Source organism: Mustela nigripes, chromosome 15 (genome assembly GCF_022355385.1).
Source record: "Mustela nigripes isolate SB6536 chromosome 15, MUSNIG.SB6536, whole genome shotgun sequence".
Taxonomy (NCBI): domain Eukaryota; kingdom Metazoa; phylum Chordata; class Mammalia; order Carnivora; family Mustelidae; genus Mustela; species Mustela nigripes.
In genome coordinates, this window is record NC_081571.1 from 16,792,469 (window position 1) to 16,820,440 (window position 27,972).

Sequence of the window (27,972 nt, forward strand, 5' to 3'; positions counted from 1 at the left end):
TTTCCTTCATTATATAACTTGGCGCTAAGTTCTTCCCTTTTCAAAAACATAATTTTACTGCTTTTGATCTTTATTTATTTTTGAATTTTATGATAGCCCTCAGTCCTACTTTTATACACTGCCTATATTCTACTCATCCACCCTCCAAATAATAAAGGTCTTTCACATTTTTTTTCCCTTCTCCCTCTTTGCTTTTGCTAAAGATAGTGCTTTTTGTCCTCATGTCTGACCAACATATGCTACCTTCTCCAAGAAAACTGTCAAAATCATCCCAGTTGGAAAGAACCATTATGACCTTTCTCATAGAGACATATTGCCATCCTATTCATGTTTAATTATTTATATAGCTCTGCAGCAGACGTCAAATGGACATTCAAGTTAGGTTCCTTGAATTTGGGTTCCAGTTCTACTAAACTGAATGACACCTCTTGGGCTAGTCACTGACTCTTCATTTTTTATCTATCATATGAGGTAATAATAACTAAATCAAAGAGTTATTAAGAGAATGAAATGAGATAGCATACGTAAAAATGTTTTGTAAATGATAAAACTCCAGGTAAATGTTAGATAATCTTAGATTTGATTTAAAACATGGAACACGGGGCGCCTGGGTGGCTCAGTGGGTTAAAGCCTTTGCCTTCTGCTCGGGTTATGATCCTGGGGTCCTGGGATTGAGCCCCGCATTGGGCTCTCTGCACGAGGGGAGCCTGCTTCCTCCTCTCTCTCTGCCTGCCTGTGATCTCTGTCTGTCAAATAAATAAAAATAAAATCTTAAAAAATATAAAATAAAATTAAACATGGAACACATGGGAAGGAGTAGATAATGTCTTATCCATTACTGTAAACTACTCAGTGCTAACACTATACTTTGCTCATGTGAGTAGCTGCCAAATGAGTTGATTTGATTATGAATTTCTTGCCAGATACAAGAAGGATAAAATCAACCTGTTTGAAATATACACTTATAAAATATTTGCCTTATGCTTATATAGCTTAGGTATTCATAGCATCATGAGATAAATGTGGCTTTCTTGAGCTTATGATTTAAGTTAATATAATACCATGTTTATTCCTACATTTTAAACTTTCAAATGTGGGCATGTCTCTTTATTTAGAAAGTGTGCAAGGTTAGAGTATTACCAGACATTGCTTGTATTTTTAGTATCGCTAATAAAAATCATTGGAGTTTGGGTATTTGTTTTAGTAATACTTTTGTTAACACCCAGAAATACTTCCAACCAAAGTGATTGTGTAATAGTTGAAGGTTGATAAGTCTTCCAGAATTGCCTCTGCTTATGTTCACATTGTCAATGGTAGATTATTTTTTTCCTTTTAAGGAGAATCCATTAGTTCATTGTGTTCAAAGCTAATTAGACAAAACACACCAGTAAAGGTGTGTGGATCTATGGAGTTGAAATCACAAAGGCCATACTGTTTGCAAATTGCAGTTTTGCGATCCTATCAATTTGTTGTCATGTCCTTTGAACAAAGCATTGATGGAACATTTTATATTTTCTGTATGAAATTGTAAAGATTATGAACATTCCTGTTACATAGGAGGTTTTTTAAATTTTCTTTGAAGATTTTATTTATTCATTTGACAGACAGAGATCACAAGTAGGCAGAAAGGCAGGCAGAGAGAAGGGGGGAAGCAGACTCCCCGCTGAGCAGAAAGCCCAATATGGGGCTCGATCCCAGAACCCTGAGATCATGACCTGAGCCGAAGGCAGAGGCTTAACCCACTGAGCCACCCAGGCGCCCCAGGAGGTTTTTAGAAGTTCATTTTAAAAATCAGGCTGTGAGAAATTAACATAATAGCATGTTTTTCCTAATTTTTACTTTTAAGTTGTTATGTATTAAAAAAATTCTAATACACAAAATAAATATATGGTGAATAATTCTTTATATAGTCATCCCTTATATAGCCTATAGTCTAAAATCTAAATTTATATGGAGTACATATCAGGATTATGATTCTTTTGCTATGCATAGTCCTTTGGCCTTTTCCTTAGTTTTTCTTTGTCAGAATTTCAAATAGTTGAGTAGCCAACAGGTGATAAATGTCCCATTAATCTTTTTGATTCTCTAGTTCCTGAGCATAAGAATTGCTGATCAATTACAGCAATTGTCTCTTAAATGAGCTTTTCACATCTGCCTCTTATTTCATTAGTTAACTGTCTGCCCAAAGATCTGATAAGATGGAATACTAGTGCCTTTTACAGCTTTTTCTGTCATGTGTACAATAAGGATAGGGTTGTTAGCAGAGTGGGCACAAAAGGGTATTTATCCACAACCTACGTAAATATACATGCTAGAGCCTAGAAGGCATTTGAGACTATTTACTGAAATCACCTTAAGAAGAAAAGAAGAGAAAAACTGGTTTCACTTAAGCTTTTCATTTAGCAACAACTAATGTAAGACCATGGCATTTCCTGCTATCCATGCTTTTACTGATCACTTCTGTCCTCCTTAAAAAGAAAAAACATTATTTTTTTTAAATGAAAAATTTTAAATCTTTTTTATGTTAGTAAGCATCATGATTATATACTCTCAACCAGGAATTGTTCTCTATTTTTAGTTATGTCTTCCTCCATTGTTGGCACTTTAAAAAAAAACTACCCGTCATGATTGGCTTTCTTATTACATGTTATTCAGCAGTTATCCTTTCAACTGGGAAACGTCCCAATGAATAATTAATGTTTAAACTGTTTATAGGAAGAATATTTTCTTATCTGTAGAATGGGTATAATAATAGTATGTAACAGAATAGAAATAAGATTTAAATGACACTATGAATATAAGGCACTTAACACAGTGCCTCGCACACAGTAAGTGATCAATGAGTAGTAGCCATTATTTGTACAAATTACAACATTTCAAGATTCTATGAACATTGCTTAACGTATTGTGTGTGAAATTCATTTCTTAATATTTTAAAAACATTTAACAATTGATAACCTATGGGCAGTTATTTATTTGTAAATTATATTAATGTTGTCTTTTAGAAGAAAATTTAGGCAGATGTTCACTGATGATTGCTTCTTTTTCCAGGAGACAATCACATAGCGAATGTCATTGGATTCAAAGTAGCTCTAACAAGTGCACCAATTCCAATAACTACCTTCCATCTTGTTTAAATATAAAAAAATGCCTTGACCAATAAATAACCCAAGCATGAAGTCAGTTTTTAGTATTTTTTTCTACATCTTGAATATCTGAATGTTTTGAAATTAATGCCATAAAAAATATGTGTTAGTGAATCTTTCTTTTATTTGTTTTATTTTAGGAGTTCTAATCTGTAGAACGTTTTGTAAATTAAAATTACATAGTAAAGCAACTTGGAGTGATGATTTCTACCACTGTAATTTCATTTTGTTCAACCTTTCTTTGTTGCAGGCCTCGTTTGTATGAAGTCCAGCACGTCTGTGGTCGAGCTGGTCATGCTGCTGTGTTCTCAGGTAGGACATCTCTTCCACTGGATTACATTAAACTATGGGAGGTGGTTTTTTTTTTTTTTAATGTTATTTAGTTAGTAGAATGTGTGTGCCTATATATGTGTGTGTTCACATATTTTTAAAACTTACATTTCTTATCCTGCAGATGAACAAAATAAGATATATTTTTAGATGATAGTACCTTGTAAATATTGATTCAGTCTCCCTCTCCGTTCTTCCGCTCTCTTTAGCTATCTTATTCTTTCCGACCTTCCTATCCTTCTATTGTCCTCTATCTGCAAAAAAAAAAAAAAAAAAAAAAAAAAAAGTATATATATATATGGTCTGTTACAGATCTTTTGATACCCTTCTTTACATTCCACCGTTTAAAAATGGTACCATAGAATTTATTATTCTGACATTTATTATTAAGTGTTTTCTTCTATTTGAGTACAGATAATGAAAACAAAGTCTTTTTCATGCAATAGCCCGAGTATAAAATACAGCTCATTAGTGAGTGGTCTTTTATACAATACCTTGTTGCTTTCTTTTTTTGATGTAATGTGTACATTTCAGTGTACATTCTAAAAATATACTTATGCTATTTATCTTTAATAATCAGATTTTAAAATAGAATTTGTAGTTGTTGGCTTTTTTCTTAGCATTTATAAGAAACTATATATATATATATTTATATATATATATAAATGTTTATATATATATATATATAAACATTTTTCTGATAACTGAAATTAGGGACCTAGTAGTCTTTTTCTTACTAGCTCTGCCAAGTCTCCTAATGATCCTAATTTTCATATAAGTATTAAATATTTTTTAATGTGAAAATAAGAAAGACAGGTTATGTTTGTTTACAATAAGTAGTTATTACATTTATTCCTAGCTTCCTCAGTAGCAAAATACATCTAAACTCTTTCTAGTTACTGACCTTGAGGTCTGCCCAAAGCCACAACTAACTCCCAAATAAACAATATGGCTTTAACTGATCCTTTAAAATATTAGCCAACACAAAGCAACCGAAACTTACCTATTGATTTCCAGTCTTCAGGCTTACTTTCTTCAAGAATATATTCATAGGGAAACCATTAGGTCCATTCCTTCCTTTTCAGCCAGGAAAAATAAGAAGAATATTAATAAGGAAGAAGTTAAAGAAAACAGCATTCCTGGCAGGAGTTCATCTGCAGGGCATTTGAAAATTGTTTCCTAATGCTGGAGTCCTGAGTTCAAGAGACATTCTGAGAGATCTGTTCAGACCTTTTAAGTTCTTGATGATGTACATTTATTTAAAAAAAAAAAAAAAAAGCTTTTGTGGGGGAAAAAAAAGGTAGCTTAAAATTCCTTCTTCTTTAGCTCAGGGTTTTACTGCAGTTCAGAGAAATAAAGAAGAATGTAGCATTAGGGTCTAGTGTCTTTGATGGCCTCATCATCTAATCATAGGTTTAACATTACTCATTTGCTGGCTCCAGGAATTCCTGCCATTAAGGGCCCTAGAGATGAAACTTTGCCTCAGATATTGATTGAAAGGAAGAGTGAGAAATTTAAGCACTCTATGCAGTGCACTTTCCTTCAGTGTTTCAGCAAAGCAATATTATAAACATGTCTCTTGGTTTGATTTTTAAGTTGAATTTTTTAAATAATTCAGAGTATATTTAAATATTTCAGGTGGTTAATGGATTAAATATACCTCATTTAAGTGACTACAAAATGTATGTTTGTAAAGGTTTCCAATTGTTTTGCTATTTTGTTAAACTGAAGTGTTGCTTTCCACAAAATATTTTTAAAGAAACAAATTAGTAATTTCCTTTAATACAGTTCAAGTGGGAGGACTTTATTATTCTGCTATGAAATTAGCTTGTAACATGATCTTTGACAATTGTTAATTATTCCATGGATGTATAAAATCTTGGTTTTAAGGACCCACAAAAAAATATACATGCCTTTAAAATTTCTTAACATAATCTCTCATTTTTCTCTACTACTCAAATTCAAGATGATATATATTCTGTTTTCATCCATTAGCAGGACAACCATAGCAGTAGCAGACTTCTGATAAAGAAAACTAAATACAGTTAATGATGCTAAGGCGCTTGCCTGGCCTGGCCCTCTCCAAAGCCTGGTTCTCTTCTACAGGCCTTAATGTGTCTCTTGGACGATGGAGCCGATCCCTGGAGAGTTAGCAAAGTTTGTAGGGCTGTCTGTGCCAAGGCAGAAGGCAATCCTTAGCAATCTTTAAAGCTGCAGAGTTCTGAGTTGTCCTTTTGTTTTGCCTTATAGTCAGCTTTTTGTAAACATTTACAGCTCTGTGTTATGATTTGTTGTAATATTTTGATTATATTTTGTTATTATAACTCCAGTGCAAATGGTATTTTCCAGTTTATTTATTTGCTTAAAATGTGCTTTTCTTTTTCCAATTTAAATAAGCTATTGAAGGATAGAATTTTGCATGGAAACACTAGGTAGCTAAGGGTTGAAAAGAAAAAAAATGCAACACTTTTCTTAATATTTGTTTTTCTTTCATTTGCTGCAACACATTAGATGCTTTTATTTTTAAGCTTTTCATTTTGGAAATTTCATGTTGAACAACTGTTATTAAGGATATCAGTTTTTCTTTCCTTCTTATCTGAGCTCCTGAATAAACTTACTATCGCCACTGGTTTGTGTGCAAAATATGGTCTAAATTTACATGAGATCATATTACAAGTGTCTGAAGGTACTTGTCAAGGATAATTCAGTTCATATGGACAGCCTTTTAAACTCCAAGGGACATGCCATCCAGTCTACCCCCCAGTGGAATTTTAGGTCTCTGTAGAGAACATATTTTTAGTTTAAGAAGCTATTAGCATTATCATTATATCGCATTTATTGCTCCAGAAATACCCAAAATACTTTTTACTATATTTTGGATACTTTTCTTTTCCATGCAGATCTTATTGACAAGAGCAAATTTTAAGAATTAACTATTAATTCTTCTTCCCTTTCAATTTGTATTAAAGTTGTGCTTAATATCTTTTAAAAAAATGGTTTCTTGTCATTTGGAAGTAAAATGAACAGAAGTAAATTAAAATAAATAAAATAATCAATATATACTGGTTTAACAAAATCATTGCTTAATCTGTTAAGTGCAATTTTTCCAACATAGTGCTTCAGTATATCATGGGTCTGATACTGTGTTCTGTCAACCTTCTTTTTTTCTTTTTTATGTTTTGCAATCAGATTTGGTTGAGGTGCTTTATGTTATTCTATATGTGTACCTTATTTTTCCATTACATTATTCTGAGTGTATTATGGTCTTTGATGAATAGCAGATTTAGTTTTCAAGTAAACTTTTTTAGGTACTATAATAGTTTCTAATTATTTCCAGATTTTTTTTTTTTTTAGGAAGTCTCCATCAGAGTTACTCCAGGAAAAATTGAGTGATGTTATCCCGTAGGATTTCTTTAAGTTTTCCTAAGTAAAGCTTAGCAGATGTCACTTGGATTTTTCTGTGCCTTATCTGTCAATAGAAAATGTTTTATAAATTGAGAAACTTCTATGTAAAAATAATGTCTCCCAGTATTCAGACTTTCTGACTTGAAGTACTGATTAAGCAAAATGTATGCTTAATAAATCATTTTTATTCTCATTAGAAACCCCCAAATGTATAAGTAATATAAAATAGAAGTCAGCCTTGCAAGTGTCTTCAGGATTTGTGTATGGAGTTACTAACATGAATTATTTTGTGGTTTTATTTGCCTTTATTTTTTTCTAACTATTTCGTATACTTAAGTAAAAAGGACTTTAGTGACTGCACTGATGTAATCAAGGCTCTGACCCAGGACTTCTAAACACAGCACTTACAAAAGAACCACAACTGAAGAATAGTCTTCCTTTTCCAAATGATTTGGCCTTTGAACTTTGAAATTTTTCATTTTTTCTCCAAATTGATACAGTTTATTCAGATGGTACAAAGGAAAAGGACATACTTTCCTTCTAACTATAATAAACTGGAGAGGGTGGTTAAAAAAATATATAGATGAGCTAAATATGGAGACCTAGTAAAGCATACTTGTCCATGAGTATTGAAAAAAAATTCGGGTGTGCATAATAAGATTTTAAGTGTAAGAGAACTAGAGGTAGACTAGATTTTTTTAAAAAGCATCTTTGGAAATATGAAATCCTAGTTGTCTGATGAAATTATGTCACAATTATTTTGTAAGTGACTGCCTTTAGTATTAGCATTGTGATGGTTACTGAAGATTTATTGGTAATGTTCTTCCATTTCTAAAAGGAGTCTGGTATTTTCTGTGAAACTGTTAACTGTTACGTAGCGGAATTTGAAATCAATGACAATAAAATATTATGACATGATATTTTGAGTTGAATATAATCAAATACTACATATGGTTCAGAAAACTGGTCCCGTGAAGCAATAGTAAGACTTTTGTGGGAAGCTTTATTGAGATAGAAGAAAGATGGATCTGTTGCAGCTAATGGACTTTCTACACAGCATAAGGAAGAAAGAAGATTCAGGCCAGGGAAACTGACAAAAGTCTGGTGAGAAACAGACTTATGACATGCTTAGAGCAGTGGCAAGACTCAAATAAAACGCAGGATAAATTAAGTAACCATATAATATATCTATTTGTGTTTAATTTGTGATGTAGGGAGTTAACTCATTTCCAGGCAGTATATCCTCAAGCGAACTTTTTTTTTTTTGCAATTTTATTTATTTGTTTGAGAGAGTGAGAGAGAGAGAGCGTGCACAAGCAGAAATGGGGGATAAAGGGAGAGAGAGAAGCAGACTCCCAGCTGAGCAGGAAGCCCCACATAGGGCTTGATCCCAGGACTTTGGGATCATGACCTGAGCTGAAGGCTCAGCTGACTGAGCCCCCCCAGGCATCCCATCATCAAGGGTATTTTTTAATATAAAATATTGTAGTGTGTTAATAGCATAGAATTGAGGCAGAGAAATTGAGAAATTTCTAACTTGTGATTAGCATTGGGTAGTTCCTGGTTTGCTTTCACAAGTTCTGCCTCTCTTTTTAGAAGGGATAAAGCCACGGTTTCATTCCTGAATATCTATCTAATAAATCCCTGCCTTTTTCTCTGGACAGTGCCTGACCTGAACTTTTATCTCTGGTATAATGTCATCTCACATTAGGCACAAATGCCTCACATTAGGCATTTAAAGTTTTTGGAATTGTGATGAATATATCGGTTGTAATATGTCTTAAATATAAACAGAAGTATAACAGGAAATTGAAAATATAATGATGTATAAAGATTACTTTCGACTTGGGTTATAATAAAATTATTAGAACATTAACATTATTAGAAAATATATAGTAAAAATATAGACATTTTGAAGGAAAAAGAAAGACCACATAAGTATGAAATAATCAGAAACTTTCCGTGGTATATATCTTGGGGACAATGCCTACTGCACAATTGCAACAGGAGAGCCGACTCAACTACTGTTATTTACCCAACTATTTACAGCATCCCTCAATGAAAATTTAATCAAAGATTTAAAGAACATACAAATCAAATTACTTTTGATTATTTTCATATATTTCATTATTGGTTTCTTTTATTTCAACTCCTAGCGAAGTTAGGAGGTATAATAAATTTTGAGTTAATCACTTTTATATGATAAAATATTTATTTTCTAAGCTACCTGTAGTATATGTGATACTCAAACATGGTATCTCATCCTTGTATATTAATTAATTCATATCCAACCCAAATTGTAAGTGGAAGAAAAATGATGACTGAACAGAAGTTCTGAGTTCATCTGTATGCATGTAGTAAAATCTGAGAAATAATAGTCCTTTTCTCATGTGTGAATTCTTACAATTTTAGTAAAATCAAGACAAAAAGAAATCAGTAAGCCTTGGCCACCTGTAGAATAATCCTTAAGAGCTATAATTTCTGTAGGAAAGGAGGGAGAAGGTAGCATATTCCTAGGTAAACCCATTTCCTTGGGTCACTGATAGATCACCTCCCTGATCCAAAACCCCTTCCCATACTTTGCCACAATATCCACGCCTTTACTTTCTTTCTGGTTATTTTGGTATGTTTGTTTTTCCCCATGTCTATTTTGCAGTGTTTACATTATATAAATTCTTCAGGCATATTAATATTACCACAACATTGAAAAATAACAAAAACAATGTGTGTGCATGTCACAGCCCTACCATTATACATTCTCTTGCTTTTTGGTGGTGTTTTTTGTTTTGTTTTATTTTGTTTTGTTACTTTCATCCTGTGTATATTTCAACATATTTTATTTTTAAAGGCTATTATGTGATAAGTAATTTTTGGTGTCCTCTTTTTCTTCCACTGTTTTAATAAGTATAGACTCATGGTAAGTTGCAAAAGTAGTACATAGAGGTTCATGTGCCCTTCCCACAGCATTATCTTTCTATTTTGCTATTACATTCATTCATTTGCGTGTATATAGATCAAAGCAAGTTCATTCCTTATATTGATGTAACTACTACCATTATCAAAATATAAAATTGCTATTATTACCTTGTATCTTCCATTTATTTCTAAACTCTTTTCTTTCATAAAGCTTTTCTCATTTGTGTTATGTGGTTCTAATCACTCCATCATTTCCCTTAGCATTTGAAATAAGTATATTTAGATAGTAAATATAGGTATCTGTTTACATGTTTTAACTGGATGCTTTACATGTAATACAGGCATGATTGTTTTTATCCATTTAATTGGAAATCCCTTTAGGAGAAACATCGTGTCCAGTATTTCTTCTCTTTGGGAAACATTCCATTCAGCCAGTAGAGGAAATTAGTTACATATAGTGTCATCAGTATATTTAATATTTATGGAGAGTATTTTAAATAACAGAATATCTGTTTCAAACTATGCAAAAAGAAAGACTTCCTAAGGATGATACAGAGCCTTAAAGTCTTCCAAGGTTACTTTATGGATGTTATCCATGTCAATTACACTGCAAATTTATACCATAACAAAGTTCATTGTATTTTTCCATTCACCATTATGTGACCCACACCTAGCAGATGGTCCAACACATAGTATATGTATTATTACTTATTAAGCTAATGCATGACTAAAGAGAAAACACAGTCCCCAGGATGATTTTACATACATACTTATATTGTGCTAAAACATACATAACATAAAATGTGCTTTTTAACCATTTTTAAGCATGCAATTAAATGGCATTAACTATATTCACAGTGCTATATAGCCATTATCATAATTTATGTCCAAGAATTTTCAGTACCCCAAACAATAACTCTGTACCCACTATGCAGTAATTCCCCATATCTCATTCCTCCAGATTCTGGTACCTCTAATCTACTTTTTATCTCATTGATTTGCCTATTCTTGGTATTTTATATAAGTGGAATTATATTTGTCCTTTTACGTCTAGTTTATTTCACTCAGTGTAATATTTTCAAGGTTCATCCATGTTGTAACATGCATCAGAACTTCATTTTTTGATGGTTGAATGATGTTCCATTATGTATAGTACCTACATTTTGATGGACACATGGGTTGTTTCCCCTTCTTACTGTTGTGAATAATGCTGCTGTATTAGCATTGGTGTCCGAGTATCTCTTTGAGTTCCTATTTTCAGTTCTTTTAAACATATACCTCGGAGTAGAATTGCTGAGGTATGTGATAATTCTCTTTCGCTTTTTGAGATACTCCCAGTTTTCCATGATGGCTGCATATTTTATACTTCCATAAGGAATGAACAAGTTTCCAATATCTCCATATCTGCTCCAGCTCTTATTATTTTCTCTTTTTGTTGTTGTTGTTTTAATATGTTGTTTTTGTTTAATTATCGTCATCCTGGTGAGTGGAAAATGGTATTTCATGTAGTTTTGATTTTAATTTCCCTAATGACTAATGATGTTGAGCATCTTTGCATGCATCTATTGGCAAATTTTGTATCCTCTTTGGAGAAATGTCTATTCACATCCATTTCCATTTTCTAATTGAGTTTGTTTGGGTTTTTTTTTTCATTGTTGGGTTTTACGTGTATTTTATTCTGGATATAAAATCTTTATCAAGTCGGTGATTTGCAAATATTTTCTCCTCTTCTCTAGGTTATTTTCATTCTTTTGATAGTGATTTTTGACACACAATTTTTTTTTTATTTCAGTGATGTCCAGTTTGTTTACTTTTGTTGTTATTGTTGCTTATACTTTTGGTATCATATTTTTGAACCCATGGCCAAATCTGAGTTCATACAGACTTTTCATTATATTTTCTTCTAATAGTTTTATTTCCTAGATTTGGGTTTTTGATCCATTTTGAGTTATTTCTTATATATGATCCAAGTAAGGATCTAAATTCATACTTGTGGATGTGGATATCCAATTTTCCCATCACCATTTGTTGAAGAGACCATTCTTTTCTGTTGAATCGTCTTGGTACCCTTGCTGAAAATAATTTAAGTGTATATGCCCAAGATGATATTTTATTCAAGAGTATTTCCTGTACATTAAAGAAAAAACAGTTTTAGAATAGTAGAAGGTTATATAAAATTTGCCCTTACCTCATATTTTCATTACTCAGGAGTAATAACAATTAGTCACTGAATAAATATTTTTTCAAACTACATTTCTACACATAAATGCAAAGTTATTTCTTTTGTTATTAGTATAAGTGGAAATTGTTCTTGTAACAGCAATTGTTTTCCCAATTGGTACTCTACAGCAGTATCGTTTGAAAAAATGAAATGTGAGTCATGTACAATTTAGAATTTTCTAATCACCACATTTAGAAAGGTAAAAAAGACACAGATGAGATTAATTTTCATATATTTTATTTAACCTAAGTATCATTTCAACATGTCATGAATATAAAAATAGTTAAGATTTTATATCCTTGTTTTTTATAATAAGTCTTTCAAATCAGATAGATGTGTGTGTGTGAACACACACACATGCACACTTGTGGACACTTTTTTGTTGTTTTTATTTTTTATTTTATTTTTTTGAAGATTTTATTTATTTATTTATTAGAAATAGAATGAGAATAGAGAGAGAGGTAGAGGGAGAAGGAGGCTCCGCATTGAACAGGGAACCTGATGCAGGACTCCATCCCAGAACCCCAGGACCATAACCTGAGCAAAAGCAGATGCTTAACCATCTGAGCCACCACCCATGTGCTTTTTTTTATTGTTTTTAAATTGTTACTAGCTTGTGTTAATTATAATGACAAACACAATTTTACTCACAAGTAACAGTTCCTTGAGGGAGCCAACTTTACAAGTCATTGTTCAGAAGTCAAAACACCACACAAGTTTATCAATTATTTAAAATTAACCAGGTATATACTTTTTAATAGAACTCATATCAGTTCCTACTAGCTGCATTTCACATACTTGTAATAGCCACATGTGAGTAATAGATGCTGGTAGGTAGTAAAGGCCTAGGTGGTAGTCTCAAAACATGACTAAGTACAAAGGTCTTAGGATGCTCTCTCTTTCATATATGAATATCTGTGCTTTTTGTTGTTTAATATTAGTATAGTCCAAAAGTAGAATAAGCTTTTCCAGAATCCCAGAATATTATAGGTGTCCAAGCAAAAATCAGCTAATTGTATGTCAAAGATTCTTGCAGTGGGTTAAAAATAATGAGATCTAAGTTTCTACAACACTAACATTCTTATACTCGCTTATACACCTATTGCTACGTGATTATTCATGAATAAATATAAAATATTTAATGTAACTGTACATAATTCTGCTTTATGCCAGTGACGCATGACAGGATCTTAGCATTCAGGATTTAACACTGAAAGTTCCTTCTGTTCCTAAGTGGTACATAGATGACTGGAATAGTGTGATTTATTATTTTACCAAGGCATGAATTGAGACTGTGTGTGCTACAAATTTAGTATGTGGGAATGAATTAGCCAAGCAGCAACAAAGCATCAACAGCTCAAAGCAACATGGTTATTTTCTATTTATTCTTGAAAATAAGGCAGTTTTTATAATGATCTTTTATTGTGGGTTATAGTATAGGCCTAGGTGGTAGTCTCAAAACATGACTAAGTACAAAGGTCTTAGGATGTGCATTTTGAGAAATATCAAATGTCTGTTGTATCATTAGGTTATATATGAACAGTTTTTGAGAAGTTAAACTTGCATAGTAGCTTAATAATACCCAGCATTTTTATGCCATAGTTAAATACAGTCTGGAGCTCTTAAGCTAATGGTATAATTTCCTTTATATTTATATTTTACTATATACTTTTCTTAAGTTATTGTGTTTTGAGAATCAATCTACTGATACACTAATTCTCAGCCCTAGAAAAATATGACACTCAAAGATCATCAAAAGAGTAATATTAACAAAACAGTGCAACTTAAGATAAAATAGTTGTATATCAGTCATGACTCAAACATGTGATATGCTCTTCAGAAACGAATTTTGTTGAACAGAAGTAAATACCTTTTCCATGATAAATCTTGGAAATTAGAGAAATATAGTCCTGTTTTTCATTGATTACAGACCAGTACAGGATTTGTTTTATTTCCAAGTTTTAGAAGTTATTGTTCTAGCAAACTGAAGTCCTTTAAAACCACATTAGCATTAAATCTTAAACTGCATATTTGAATGAGATAAACCCTAATATTTTAAATGTTGCATATTTGTTTTTAGTTTTTAATTTAAATTTATAATTTTTTAATTAAAAAGGCACAAATTTTAAAGTTTTTTTTTTTTAATCCTGTTCTTGGGGCGCCTGGGTGGCTCAGTTGGTTAGGCGTTTGCCTTTGGCTCAGATCATGATCTCAGGGTCCTAAGAACAAGTCCCACATGGTGGAGGGTGGTCCCTGCTCAGCAGGGAGCCTGCTTCTCCCTCTCCCTCTGAAGCTCCCCTGCTTGTGCTCTCTCGCTCTCTCTCTGTCAAATAAAGAAATAAAATCTTTAAAAAAAAATTTTTTTTAAATCCTATCCTAGCTTTTACTGTTTTTCTATCTAAATAGAAAATATTAAAAATTGCCACTATTTTTATATTTAATAAAGTTATTTCTTAAATAGCTTTGATCTTTTTCTGATCATTTCTAGTAGCAGATGTTTTCTCACCAAGGAAGAAGTATCCTCAACAACTTAGCATATAATAGGCTTGTTTATTGTATGTATTCACAGTTATAGAAAAAAAGCTGTTTAAAAGTACCTTGTAAAATAACCTAGATTATTTTTCATTAGAAAAACAAGTACAAGTATATGTTTATGTGTATATGTATATGTACATATACACACACATATGAATATTTGTAATAAAAAGTGTTAAATATATTTATATAATTTAGTGATCTGTTAGGATCCAGGGAAACCTGTTTATATGATACACCAATTTTAGTAACCCACTAGATGTATTTCTATATTACCTAATGATTTTTCTGTGGTTGACCTTCATATTAATCTCTTTGCTATTGATTATTCATTTTTTAAAATTTATTTTTTATTTATTTTTAGCATAACAGTATTCATTATTTTTTCACCACACCCAGTGCTCCGTGCAATCCGTGCCCTCTATATTACCCACCACCTGGTACCCCAACCTCCCACCCCCACCCCCCGCCACTTCAAACCCCTCAGATTGTTTTTTAGAGTCCATAGTCTCTCATGGTTCATCTCCCCTTCCAATTTCCCCCAACTTCCTTCTCCTCTCTAACTCCCCATATCCTCCACACTTATTTGTGGAGCATATACTGTTTCTTTCTTCTTTTTTTTTTAATTTTTTATTTTTTATAAACATATATTTTTATCCCCAGGGGTACAGGTCTGTGAATCACCACATACCCTCCCCAATGTCCATAATCCCACCCCCTTCTCCCAAACCCCCTTCCCCCCAGTAACCCTCAGTTTGTTTTGTGAGATTAAGAGTCACTTATGGTTTGTCTCCCTCCCAATCTCATCTTGTTCATTTTTTATATCCAATTTTACCTATAATGCTTTTAGTAAGATGTTCACAAAAATAAACAATGAAGGGGTGTCTGGGTGGCTCAGTGGGTTAAAGCCTCTGCCTTCAGCTCAGGTCATGATCCCAGGGTTCTGGGATTGAGCCCTGCGTCAGGCTCTCTGCTCAGCAGGGAGCCTGTCTCCTCGTGTCTCTCTCTCTGCCTGCCTCTCTGCCTACTTGTCTGTCAAATAAATAAATAAAATCTTAAACAAAAAAACAAAAGCAATGAAAATGAGAACAGATGATATGTTGAATACTTGAATATTTATTTTCATATACATTGAACACATGACATAAATCTAGTTTTCTCTCTATATAGTACATTTTTACTTTGATCCTTGTACTTATTAATTTCTCTTACTGCAGAGAATTAATAAGCATGCCAGTTATAATGAACATTCACTAGAAAAATTTTTGAGGCATTTACCAACCTCTTTTAATGGCCGTAAATGATAAATAGACATTAAGGGTATAGAAAGTAAAAAATCAGATCTGGAGTTCCTGAAGACAAGATTCCAATTTAACCTCCCTTTTTAACCTTGAAATATTTTCTATATTTTCAAAGATTTTGAGATGAATTGAGTCTTGAAGGACATTAAGTTGGTTTACTTAATTGTATACAAAGCTAAAGGGAAAGAGAAATATGCATTGAGCTGACGTAGATGAGGAAAAACTGGTGGGAAAAAATATTATGTCCTGTGTCTGAGGTTTGTCCTAGGTCATCTAACTACCATGAAGTGATTGTTGAAGAGAACATAGGGATTTCATTGTCATCCTTCTGGAACCTATTTGTCTTCAAAGTGTTTAGTTTCAAAGGATCCTTAACTTGATATCCATTTCTCTGAAAAAGTCCTTCATCTTGAGGAAATTTTATGCATCCATACAGAAGAGTTAAAAAATTATGACAAAGCTGTCTAAAGACTTGGCAGCTCTCTGCAGGCATTCAAACCCAGTTTAGTATGTTTCCCATGAAGACAAAAATTTGATGCCTATATTTAATTTACACCTTTTCTTATAGATGTTCTTTTTTTTTTTTTTTTTTCAGGAGTTGAATGAGTGTGTGTGTGTGTGTGCTTTCTTAAATGTCAGAAGATTTTCTGGAATCCTATGTAGACACAATTTTAAAGTACACTTTTTTCCTGACATTGTCAAAAAATTGTCTTTGTTGAAATGACAATAAGTTATTATCCTTCTGTGTACATTCTCATGTATCCATTTCCCTTGTTTTAAGTAATTTCTCTAAATCTACCTGTCAGAGGGAATGGTTAGAAAGCTAAGACAGTGATTAAAGTGTCTTCCCTGTCCAGCCATATCCCGTTTATCAACTCTCAATGTAGTTCATACGTTAGCAACTACAACACTTAGTTCCTTTCTATATGCAAGTACTTTTCTTGTCATCCTTTCAATATTTTACCTAATTTTTCTTTTGAAACTCCTAGAATCCCAGTTTCATGGTAGTGTACATTTAAGAAACACTTTTTGGGGTGTCTGGGTGGCTGAATCACTTAAGTGTCCAACTCTTGGTTTTGGCTCAGGTCATGATCTCAGGGTCATGAGATTGAGCCCCATATCAGGCTTCTTGCTCAGCATGGAGTCTGCTTGGGATTCTCTCACTCTACCTCTGCCCCTTGCACTTGGACACACTCTGTCTCTTTCTCTCGCTCTCTCTCTGTCTCTCAATAAATAAATCTTTTTTAAAAACCCACTTTTTGAAATACAAAATCAAATGTGCACCAACATAAAAGAATATGATGATCGCCTAGCCTCATTCGTTACTCACATTTCTTTTTTTTTTCTTTTTTTTTTTTATTTTATAAACATATATTTTTATCCCCAGGGGTACAGGTCTGTGAATCACCAGGTTTACACATTTCACAGCACTCACCAAAGCACATACCCTCCCCAATGTCCATAATCCCACCCCCCTTCTCCCAAACCCCCTCCCCCCAGCAACCCTCAGTTTGTTTTGTGAGATTAAGAGTCACTTATGGTTTTACACAGTCAAAATAAGTTAACACTTTCAATCTTACAAAAATACCACTCATGGGAATGAAATGCCGTGTCAGAGCTGAAAAGGACCTTCATAATGATGTTAGTTTAGAGATGTGGATACTTCAATGATTATGGTGTAAATTATGTAATTATGATGCAGTAATACACTAATTTAGAAAGGAAACTTAAATAATCGATCAACTTGAAAGAAAATATATACATCACCTCATGACTAAATTATTCTCTGCCTGGGCCCTATCCTTAGAGATTATTCTGTTATGATTAGTACTTTTTAAGAATTCCCCTGTTGATTCTTTTCTTCAGGCAAATTGAGAACCATAGATTTAAGTGATGCCCTTGATTTGGGAGGATTAAATTTAGTTCAATAACAAAAATACATTACGTCTATACAGTATGCCAGACACTTGCTGCTTAGTAGGTATGTATAGTTAAATAAAATAAGATCCTTCCTTTCAATAACCAATTTATGATCTAGTGGGGAGAAATATGTATGAGCAAATCACTACAAAATATAAAGAATTATATTTCAGATGGACTATTTTCTGACTAATGAAAGTATTAGGCATTGAGAAAATAATGATTTAGGATTGATCCCATTTCCAAAGTTTTAAAATAATCATTTCTTTTTAAACACTCGAAGATTTATTGCCTTGTCAGGGTGCCTAGGTGACGCATTTGATTAAGGTTCTGCCTCCAGCTCAGGTCATGATCCCAAGGTCCTGGGACAGAGCTCCACATCAGGCTCTCTGCTCAGCCGAGAGTTTGCTTCTCCCTCTCCCTCTGCTCCTCACCCTGCTACCTGCTTAGAAAAAAAGATTTATTGTCTTGCCAACATAAACGGTTGTTACAAGTTATAGTTTTCCTATAGGACACTTTTCCCTTCACAGTCCAGGTTTTTTCTTTGCACGCCTGTGTTTTTATTTACTATTCTGTACTCAGGACCATATTTTTCTGAGTTTGGAATTTTCAGATAAAGATGCCTAAATAATTTGTGCTTTTACAATTGTCACTCAGAAATCATTATGTAAGTTTTAAAAACACATTTGATCCTGACATTTTCTGAGAGGGAAAATACACTTCATCTTGTGAGGAATATTTGTTATCCCCTTTTCTCTCTCTCATTTAGTTTTTCTAAGTAGTTGGAAGAAAAAAATTCCATGTTTTCTTCATTGCCTTATGAAATGTTTGTTTAAAATTCACCAAAACCAGGAGAGACTGAATTCTCTAAATCCCAGACAACTGGTGATGCAAACATACTTCAAATCTCTAGGTCTGGTGCAATTTCTATGGCGTAGGTCGTTACTTTCCCAACTCTTCTATTGAAGCAGCCCCTTGGAATGCAGCATAGTTGGAAGGAGGGGAAGGGGACCTAACTGTACCCCATGCAGCCCACTGTAAGCATGAACATGATTTGTTCTTTGGTTTTAAAACTCGTATTTTAAATTTTACTGTATCATTCCTATATTACTCATAATTTTGAATTCAATTACTCGACTTTTTTTTCCCTCAGATGCCAGAGAGATTACTGTGAATATCCTGGGACTTCGTTTATCTCCTGCCTCGCACTTTTTTTTATCTCATACCACAGTTTGAAAATTGAAAACCTAAGTCCTCTTAAAGAAAGACAATTGGTAGCATTTTTGTGACCTTGGTTGTTAATATGGTTAGCTGAAATTGACTTGATAAATTGAAATTATGCATATTGGTTGTTACAGTTATTTGGGAAATTTGAAAACCTTCAGAACTTGAATTATACTCATTTAACATTAGGTGGAATCCACTTTGACCCTTACTTAAGACAAAGCCTGTAAAATCACTCTATTCTCATTCAGAACATGTTAATGTGCAACCCAGTAGACTTCTATCATAAGGAAGAAAATACTCAAATGTGAATAGCAAATAACTATCAACAAACCCTAGAAAACAGATTACTAGGGAATACAATATTTCTTACATTTTATTCATAGGATTTTTTTTCTTTGTTTTCCATCCAATGTCACTAACCTAATAGAATTGACCTCTTGTTGCCTTAATGCTGTAGTATAGTCATTGTAGAAATTACATCATTTGTTTCTTCTGGCTGTTTAGTTACTAGAGATGAATAAAATGTGGCTTCTCCTTCAAAGATGCATTACCTAAGATCTAATCATATAGTGCATACATAAAACATAAAAAGAGTAAATTGAGGTTTAGAGACATACCGAACAACACTTTTAAGCTAGCGAATGTTGAACTCCATTTTGGAAAATCGGTATTTCAGTTTATGTTGTTTTAAAATTCTGTGTCACTTAACTATTTGATGCCTATTTCTGCCTGAGGAAAGAAAATGAGAGGTGGCAGAAAAACAAGATAGAGCCTCTTTTGTGAGCTCTGATTTAGGTAAGAATTTTGAGAAAAGAACAATTCTTACTTCAGCCTTTCTGAGGAAGAAGTTGAACTCAAATAACAAAGCCTGTCAACAGCATTATATTGTCATCAGCAAACTAAGGAATTATTTTGCCTGCTTACCCAAAAAACAACTCTGAAGTCAAAACTATGTATATGGCTATGATAAATTGTCATTCAAAATTTTTTACTCTCTGTAATCTGATAAAAATTATCTATTTCCACCTTGGCAGCCGACAGCATTCCAGACAGTGGCTGCGTTGTCTGTCTGGCTCCCAGAGTGAGGCTGATGAGGATGTAGAGGGGAACACCCGCAATGGACATGGAGCTTGAGCAAGAAATACATCTTTGTTGTTTAAGCCCCCAAGGTTCAGTAACTGTCACAACATAATCTTGTCTCTCCTGTGGGAGAGACACCCTCGTTTTGGCAGAGTACACCATCACTAGGTTCTGGAAAGAGAATGGATGAAAAGCAAATGTTTATGCATGTCTGAAACTGGTCTATCTTTGGATGTTATTGATAGTTGTGGTGTTGTGTTCTGAGTGTTACGTTCTCCATAACCATGCAAGCAGTGTTTCCTTTTCTTCTCTTTCCTAGCTTTACTGTTGAGAAGTTAAGTTTCATTCTTATTCTTGATTCTTTGTACAAACTTTTTTTCTTGTTAGCCTTTTCCTTGACCCTCATGTTAAGGAGAATTTTATGATAATGTGGTTTGCTAGGGGTTTTAAGTCAGATATTTCATTTCTGGGAACAGTTTTAAATTTATTTGATAATTTCCTCTCTTCCATGTTCCCCATTCTCTCTTCACCATTCACTCTTTCTACAGTTCCTAATCAATGTATATGGTCTTTCTGTTGGAGATCCTCTAATTTTCTTAATTTCTTTATTTTTATTATTGTATTGTTGTTTCATCCCTCTATCTTTTTGTTGGCACCTTATCTTTTCTTCTATACTTTTGGGAGATGCTTGTGACTTTGTCTTTTAAGCTTGCTTGCTTCCTTGCTTGCTTTTTTTCTTTTTCTTTCTTTCTTTCTTTTTTTTTTTTTTTTTTTTTTTTTGATGTTTGCAATATCTTCATGTATCTCAACGGTGTAATTACAGATTTTTTTCCCTGTTGTTTCACTGTCTCTCATTTTCCAGGTTTCCTTTTTTCTTGTGTTGCTGTTGCTGTTCCCAGTATCTCTTCTGTACCTTATCTTGGTCTGTGTCTTTCGTGTCAGGTTGCCAACTCTAGATAATGGCTTCAAAAGTGCTGTTAGTAGCGTAGGCAGCAGCTCTTATGCCAGCTCTGGCACCAGCTGCAGCACCTATAGTTTGGGCCAGCTCTTGAACAAGCTCTAGAGTTTCACACAGCTCTGGGACCTCCTCCATCTCCAGAGCTGAAAGCAGTGCCAGCTCTGGAGCTAGAATCAGCTCCAGACCAGCTACAGAGCAGAGCTAGAGCCAGCTCCAGGGATAGAGGAAGTTCCGTCATTAATTGGCAGTACTTGCTTCAGCAGCACCTGCAAAGCTAGGGCCAAGTCCAGAACTCATCCTACCAGCAACTCTGGAGTTAGAGCCACCTTCTGCACTAGCTCCAGAAATAGTGCTGGGGCTAGCTGCAGAGCTACAGCCAATATCAGCAGGAGCTCTCGTACCAGCTCCAGACTTAGTGGCAGCTCCAGCTCCAGTTCTAGCCTCAGAGACACTATCAGATCCAGACTAGAGTCCTCTCCATCACCAGTTTTCCTATCAGGTCTGGCAACATACATGAAGTCAGCCCAGAACTAGAGTCAGTTCCACAACCACCTCTAGCATTGCAGTCTGAGATACAGCCAGATTCGGCATCATCTCTAGAGCTGATCTAGCTATACATCTAGTGCCAATTCCATTCCCAGATCCACCTCCAGCATCAGAGATGGGCAGCTCAGGCATCAGCTCCTCTGCCAGTTCTGAGCTACAGCTGGTGTGGCTTTAGCTTTCTATCCCCTTCCTTGGAATGGCATCTTTTTGTGTGTGTGTGTGCTTTTCAATGTATGTTTCATGCACTTTGTGCTTTACCATATTTTGTGTTTTATAGTTCACATGCAGTAAAACTTAAATCCTTAATCACTAAAAAAGAGAATGTTAATGATCAAAGGGGTTTTTTTTTTTGTATGTTTTTGTTTTGTTAAGCCTGTGTATTAAGTGAACTATTTTCTTTTAAATGGTACTATAATACTTTGCTGCTATTCTTAAATTTTGTTAGATCTTTTCTTATGCCTATTTTCAGCTTCTTTTCCTAATCTTAAAAGCTTGAATGATTCCCAAAATTCATCCAGACCTAGGTCTTTTCATCCTCCTTGTGTTTCTTCTTTTTTGAACAATTCTTATTTAAATTCAGTTTAGTTAACATATAGTATATTATTAGTTTCAGAGGTAGAATTTAGAGATTCATCAGTTGCCTATAACACCCAGTGCTCATTCCATCTTTAGAGACTTTTGCCTGATGGTTTGCCTTAAACAATATTTTTGTGCAAATAATTCCAAATTCCACATTCCATTTTGATATACCATCATCACTCTAAATCCAACAAATATAAACTTAAGACAACCCTAGGGGTGGGAGGGATGGAGTGGCTGGGTGATGGACAATGGGGAGGGTATGTGCTATGGTGAGTGCTGTGAATTGTGTAAGACTGATGAATCACAGGCCTGTACCCCTGAAACAAATAATACCTTATGTATTAATAAAATAAAAGACAACCCTATGATTTTCCTTAAATGGGTACCCTTATTTGCATAGTAATATTACCATTCTTTCTATCATTCATGCTAAAAACTTAAACTCTATACTGTTCCACTTTTTTACTTTAGCCCTTAAATCCAATTTCTTATCCAGTCCTGACATCTTTTCTTTGTATTGTCTCTTAATTTCCATTTCCCTATTCAAAACACCAGTGCATTATAAGCCCTTACTGTTTCTCTTCTAGAAAGGCATATAAAACGATCTTCTACTGTTTTCTCTGGCTCAAAAATGACAAATCACACTTCTAAAACATATATTCTTGAATGAAGTTTTGCAGTCATATACTTTCATTGGCTTTCCTCATCCTTTAAACTCTAATGTCCTTGACTTGACTCAGAGTTATTTCTGCTGTTCCTTTATCAAAGATTGCAAATTAGTGTCTCATGGGCTGAAGCACCTCACAGGTATCTTTTGTTTGATCTTTGATCTGAACAGAGTTTTTAAAACATTTTACTCTATGATCTTCTAGACATGGTATAATTTGGGATGCATATGTAGTACCTGAATATGTACTTTGAAATATCTTCTTGAAAAATCCTATGCATATTAAAGTTTCTGCTGATAAAAGAGCATTGGTGTACAAACAGTATTATAAAGGAAATCATGTTTAAGAAGTTGTCTGTAAGAATTTATTCTTCAGAGTGTCATGATTCTTTTAAAATAAGAGTCAGTTTTCTCTCGAAGCTAATATCACAATAAATATCAAGTTTTCCTGAGAAATTTGCACATTTTGTGGGATATTGGTTTGCAATAAATATATGGGAATATACAAAATATATAAAACGATGATAATAGAAACCATTTTATTAAAATATAGGAAAAAGTTTGCTGTAATTATTTTCAACAGGAATGATTTTAAAGTTTTAATAAGCACTGTAAAATGCTATAGTGATCTTGTCATTTAGATGAATTTTCATTAAAGATTATATATGATAGCTAAAAGTGGCTTTGCTAAAACCATTTAGCAAACCATAGAAGCATTTAGGCCTTCGTACGATCATTACTGTCCCCAGGCTTCCACATCTCTTTTCCCAAGTTGTTGATTCTCCCTTCTGGGGAAACAGATCATGATGCATTCTTCTGTAATTCTTCACAGATTTACTTCGAGCAGAAAATATTTACAAATCCAAGTACCTACTTTTTGGGACCACATTTATTCCCAGTATATATGCAAAGCTTTAAAAAGGCAATATGATCAAGAGTAGAGGAAAGGGTTGACATAGAGACTGTTTTTTATGAAAGTGAATTTGTGACAAGTCAGCTGACTACCATGGTGTGTAGCAACTTAGCAACTTTTCTCGTGGAGAAAAATTACCTATAGATGAGTGATGTGAGTGATCAATAGGGATCTTGTATAAAATGTATTAAGGAGGCATTTATTTATAGTACTATTGAAAGGGATGTGATTTTTAATCCCAAAAATGCAACTTACCAGGTATATAAAAAAGCAAAAAATTGAAATCACTAAAAGAAACCAATACCCTTTAAAAAGGGCTTAAAAAATGGCTAAGGCATATTCTAAATATGCCATTGGAAGAATACAAAATAAGCAGTATACTTTCCTAATCCAACACTAAAACAATGACAAATTTATAATGATGACACTGTGGAACTGCCAAATGAACAAATATATTCTAAACTAGATTAGCAAAGAGAGGTTTCATTTGGATATAGTTTTTTTTTTTTTGAATTTTTTTTTTTATTTTTTATAAACATATATTTTTATCCCCAGGGGTACAGGTCTGTGAATCACCAGGTTTACACATTTCACAGCACTCACCAAAGCACATACCCTCCCCAATGTCCATAATCCCACCCCCTTCTCCCAAACCCCCTCCCCCCAGCAACCCTCAGTTTGTTTTGTGAGATTAAGAGTCACTTATGGTATATTATTCCCCCCCCCTTTTTTTGCAAATTCAAAAGAATTCATTCGTAACCCTTTTTCCTACGTAGTTTTCAGTCACTTGGAATGCATGTGTAACTAGAACATTTCCAAATCAATTTAATCTCTTGTATATAATTCTGATTTTTGTTTTGCAGCCTCAGTGAAAAATCTCTATATTCAGAGCTAATATTTTCTTTCCCTGATGATTCTAGTGCTTGTATAGTTGCATGACTAGTTATTTTATTTCTTTTGGAAGGAGGCTTTGTGCTGAGAGCCTTCTGTAACCTGTGTCTCACTTTCTCAATCCAGTAAATTTCAAGCCTGAAATTTACTGGGAATTCATATTCATCTTCTGAACTAAGTGATACAGAGCTACTTTTAAAATTTCGATTTCTTACAAAATATTTTAACATATGTTAGAAATAGATTTAAATTTAGAAATGATGTAACATGGAAGTTGTTAACAACATCAATATGATCCTTAAACCAGATGTTACTTTTGTTTACATGCTCATTTTTCTGATATTTGGTTTGGTTTCTCCTTTAGGAATGGCAGAATTCTATTCAGAAGAATGCAGGACTTGCATTTATTGAACTCATCAATGAAGGAAGGTAATTAATTTTACAATTTTTAGACAATTAATCCATGTACATTTTATTCCACTAGGCAACTGCTCTCCTACCATCTGTTCCAAAAATGAGTAAGAAAATATACTTGAGTTAAATAACTTATCACACAGGTAATTAAAAGGAACAAAGTTTAAGATATAAATCATATTTATTTTTAGGGTGGGGAAAAGCATCTATGAACTAAAGGAACGAACTTTATAAGGCTTCTGTAAGATTTGAGCCCCGTCTTACTGGGTAGTAGAGTTGTTTAACACAGATCAAGTGAACCCAGTCTGCAGTCCCATCTGCCACTCCATCTGTTTTCAAAGCCTTGCTCAGTGTTTGCTCCCTCAGCCCATCTCAGTTCATGTGAAGCCGTTTTACCTGAACATATCATGCTCTTGGATATCCCACTGAAAATGTGAAGAATGTTAAATATGGTCAGGTTAGGAATTCATATGCCCCATTGTTAAGATGATGCTGTAAGTAAATTTGTGTTTGGGCCCATTATTATACTTATCACTTTAGGATAAACAGTTGTTCACTGTGGTTTTTCCAGTACTTTATTGGCAGTGGATACATTGAGACAGATGTTAACTGTCACCATTTTGAGATGTATGGCTTCTGTCAGCCAATGTCCTGCATCCACTACAATGTTTTTTCTATGCTATAACGTATTCTCTGGAAAATAACAACTGAATATTTGGCATAATCTACTTACTTCTTATTTGAAACTATATTTAATTAAGTTGATGATAAGGGAATAATGCTTACTGTATATAAAACTTCTCTTTGTCCAGGGAGATGTCATGAAAGAATATTTTACAAGATATTCTCTGAAAATTAGTTTATATATGGTAATGAAACCTATTTTTAAAAAGTTAAATGCTCTTTAGGATTCCTTTTTAGTAATAGTTTTCTCCTATCACTTTATTATAATGCAGAGACATAACCTCTGTTTTTATAATTCATTTTATTGTATATTCCTCACTTAAACATATTCCATGACTGAATTATTTTTAGTCATAATAACACACCTCTAGAAGTTAGAATAAGTTTTACATTCACCACAAAGCAAAAGATGCAGGAAAATAACAGTTTTCTTTTATAATATAAATACGAATTTTACATAATAATAGCATACTATAGTTCTTATAAAACTATTTTGTGATAAAAATTGATCATGATTATTATCCATCTTAAGGGGATGAAAAATAGAAAAAAAAATGTTGCCCAGACTATTCATTTTCATATCAGTTATAGAAATCTCTCAATTCACATACATGCTAATTTTGTCAATTTGTTTCTACTGGGAAGGAAGAAAACAGAAATTATCTTGTCGTCAGTAACTCTCTGAAGAGTTAATATAATTGAATATTCAGCACTTAAGATTATAGCTATTGTCTTAGAAAAGAGAAGGGGGGGAAATTTTGCTGATATCAGAGGTTTTAGTTTTGATCCTATTTTACTGTTCAGTGATAAAGGTTGGAGTTCATTTTATTTTGCTTTCTAGGAAAAAAGTTGGAATTATAGAAACCTTCAAAATGTTCACCATAATGTTATTCGTTCTATTATAGATTTTTGTTTTCACTTTACATACCACTTGTTAAGAAAGATGATTTTGGAACAAAAATTAAAACACGAGTAGTTATAATATGAAAGAATAGATCATGTGTACATCAATACAGCAAATGTCTATTCAGTGTCTACTACATACCAAATACTATTATAGGAGATGGGAATAGAGAAGTCAAGGAGACAAACATGGTTCTGAATTTTTGGGAAAAGGCAAATATTAGAATAACACATACCATATTATAAGGGTGCTGTGATAGAGATGGGATAGGTATTAATACAAGTATAAGAGAGGACACTTAATCTAGACTGAAAAGGGTATATTCTCCAGTGGTAGGAGTATCAGGGTTTTCAAAAAACTTATCTAAGAAAAACCAATACAATAGAACAAAGATAGCATTTTCAGTAAATGGTGCTAGACATCCACGTGCAAAAATATAAATCTAGATAAAGACCTTATAGTCTTCACAAAAATTAACTCAAAATGGATCTGAGATCTGAATGTAAGATACAAAACTAAAGTGTATTGAAGATAACATAGGAGAAAATCTGGATGACCTTGGGTTTGGTGATGACTGTTTAGATATAATACCAAAGACATGATCCATGAAAGAAAGAGTTGGTAGTCTAGAATTAAATAGTTCCATTTTACAAAAGTCAGTGTCAAGAGAATGAAAAGACAAGCCACAGACTGGGAGAAAATATTTGCAAAAGACACTTCTGATAAAGGACTGTTCTCTAAAATATACAAAGAACTCTTAAAATTTAATAATAAGAAAATAACCTGATTAAAAAATGAGGCAAAAACCTTAACAGACACCTCAGCAAAGAAGATCTACATACAGCAGATAAGCTTAGGAAAATATGCCTGTCATCATAAGTCATCAGGGAAATACAAATAAAAACAACGAGATACTACTACGCACCTAATAGAATCACCAAAATCTGGAACGCTGACAACACTGAGTGCTGACCAGGATATAGAGCAGCAGGAACTCTCATTCATTGGTGGTGAGAATACAGAATGGTACAGCCACTTTGCAAAATAGGTTGGTAGATTTTTACAAAACTTAACATACTCTTACTGCAGATCTAGCAGTTATTCTCCCTTATATCTTCTCAGAGGACTTGAAAACTTATGTTCATGTAAAAACCTGCACACAGATGTTTATACCACTTTATTCATAATTGCCAAAACATGGAAGCAACCAAGATGTCCTTCAGTAGATGAATGGATAAGTAGATACTCATTTATTTATTCATAATTGCCAAAACATGGAAGCAACCAAGATGTCCTTCAGTAGATGAATGGATAAGTAGATACTCATTTATT

General features: G+C 33.4%; 1 protein-coding gene across 3 annotated transcripts in view; it reads left to right on the forward strand.

The window, feature by feature from the left end:
* NBEA (neurobeachin) overlaps positions 1 to 27,972 on the forward strand; it is a 682,324-nt gene that overhangs the window by 326,968 nt on the left and 327,384 nt on the right. For all 3 annotated transcript variants that reach the window (XM_059377712.1, XM_059377713.1, XM_059377714.1), the window contains 2 exons: positions 3,397 to 3,458; positions 25,003 to 25,067. In XM_059377712.1, the coding sequence (XP_059233695.1) occupies positions 3,397 to 3,458; positions 25,003 to 25,067 (127 nt within the window). The remainder of the gene's footprint in view (positions 1 to 3,396; positions 3,459 to 25,002; positions 25,068 to 27,972) is intronic.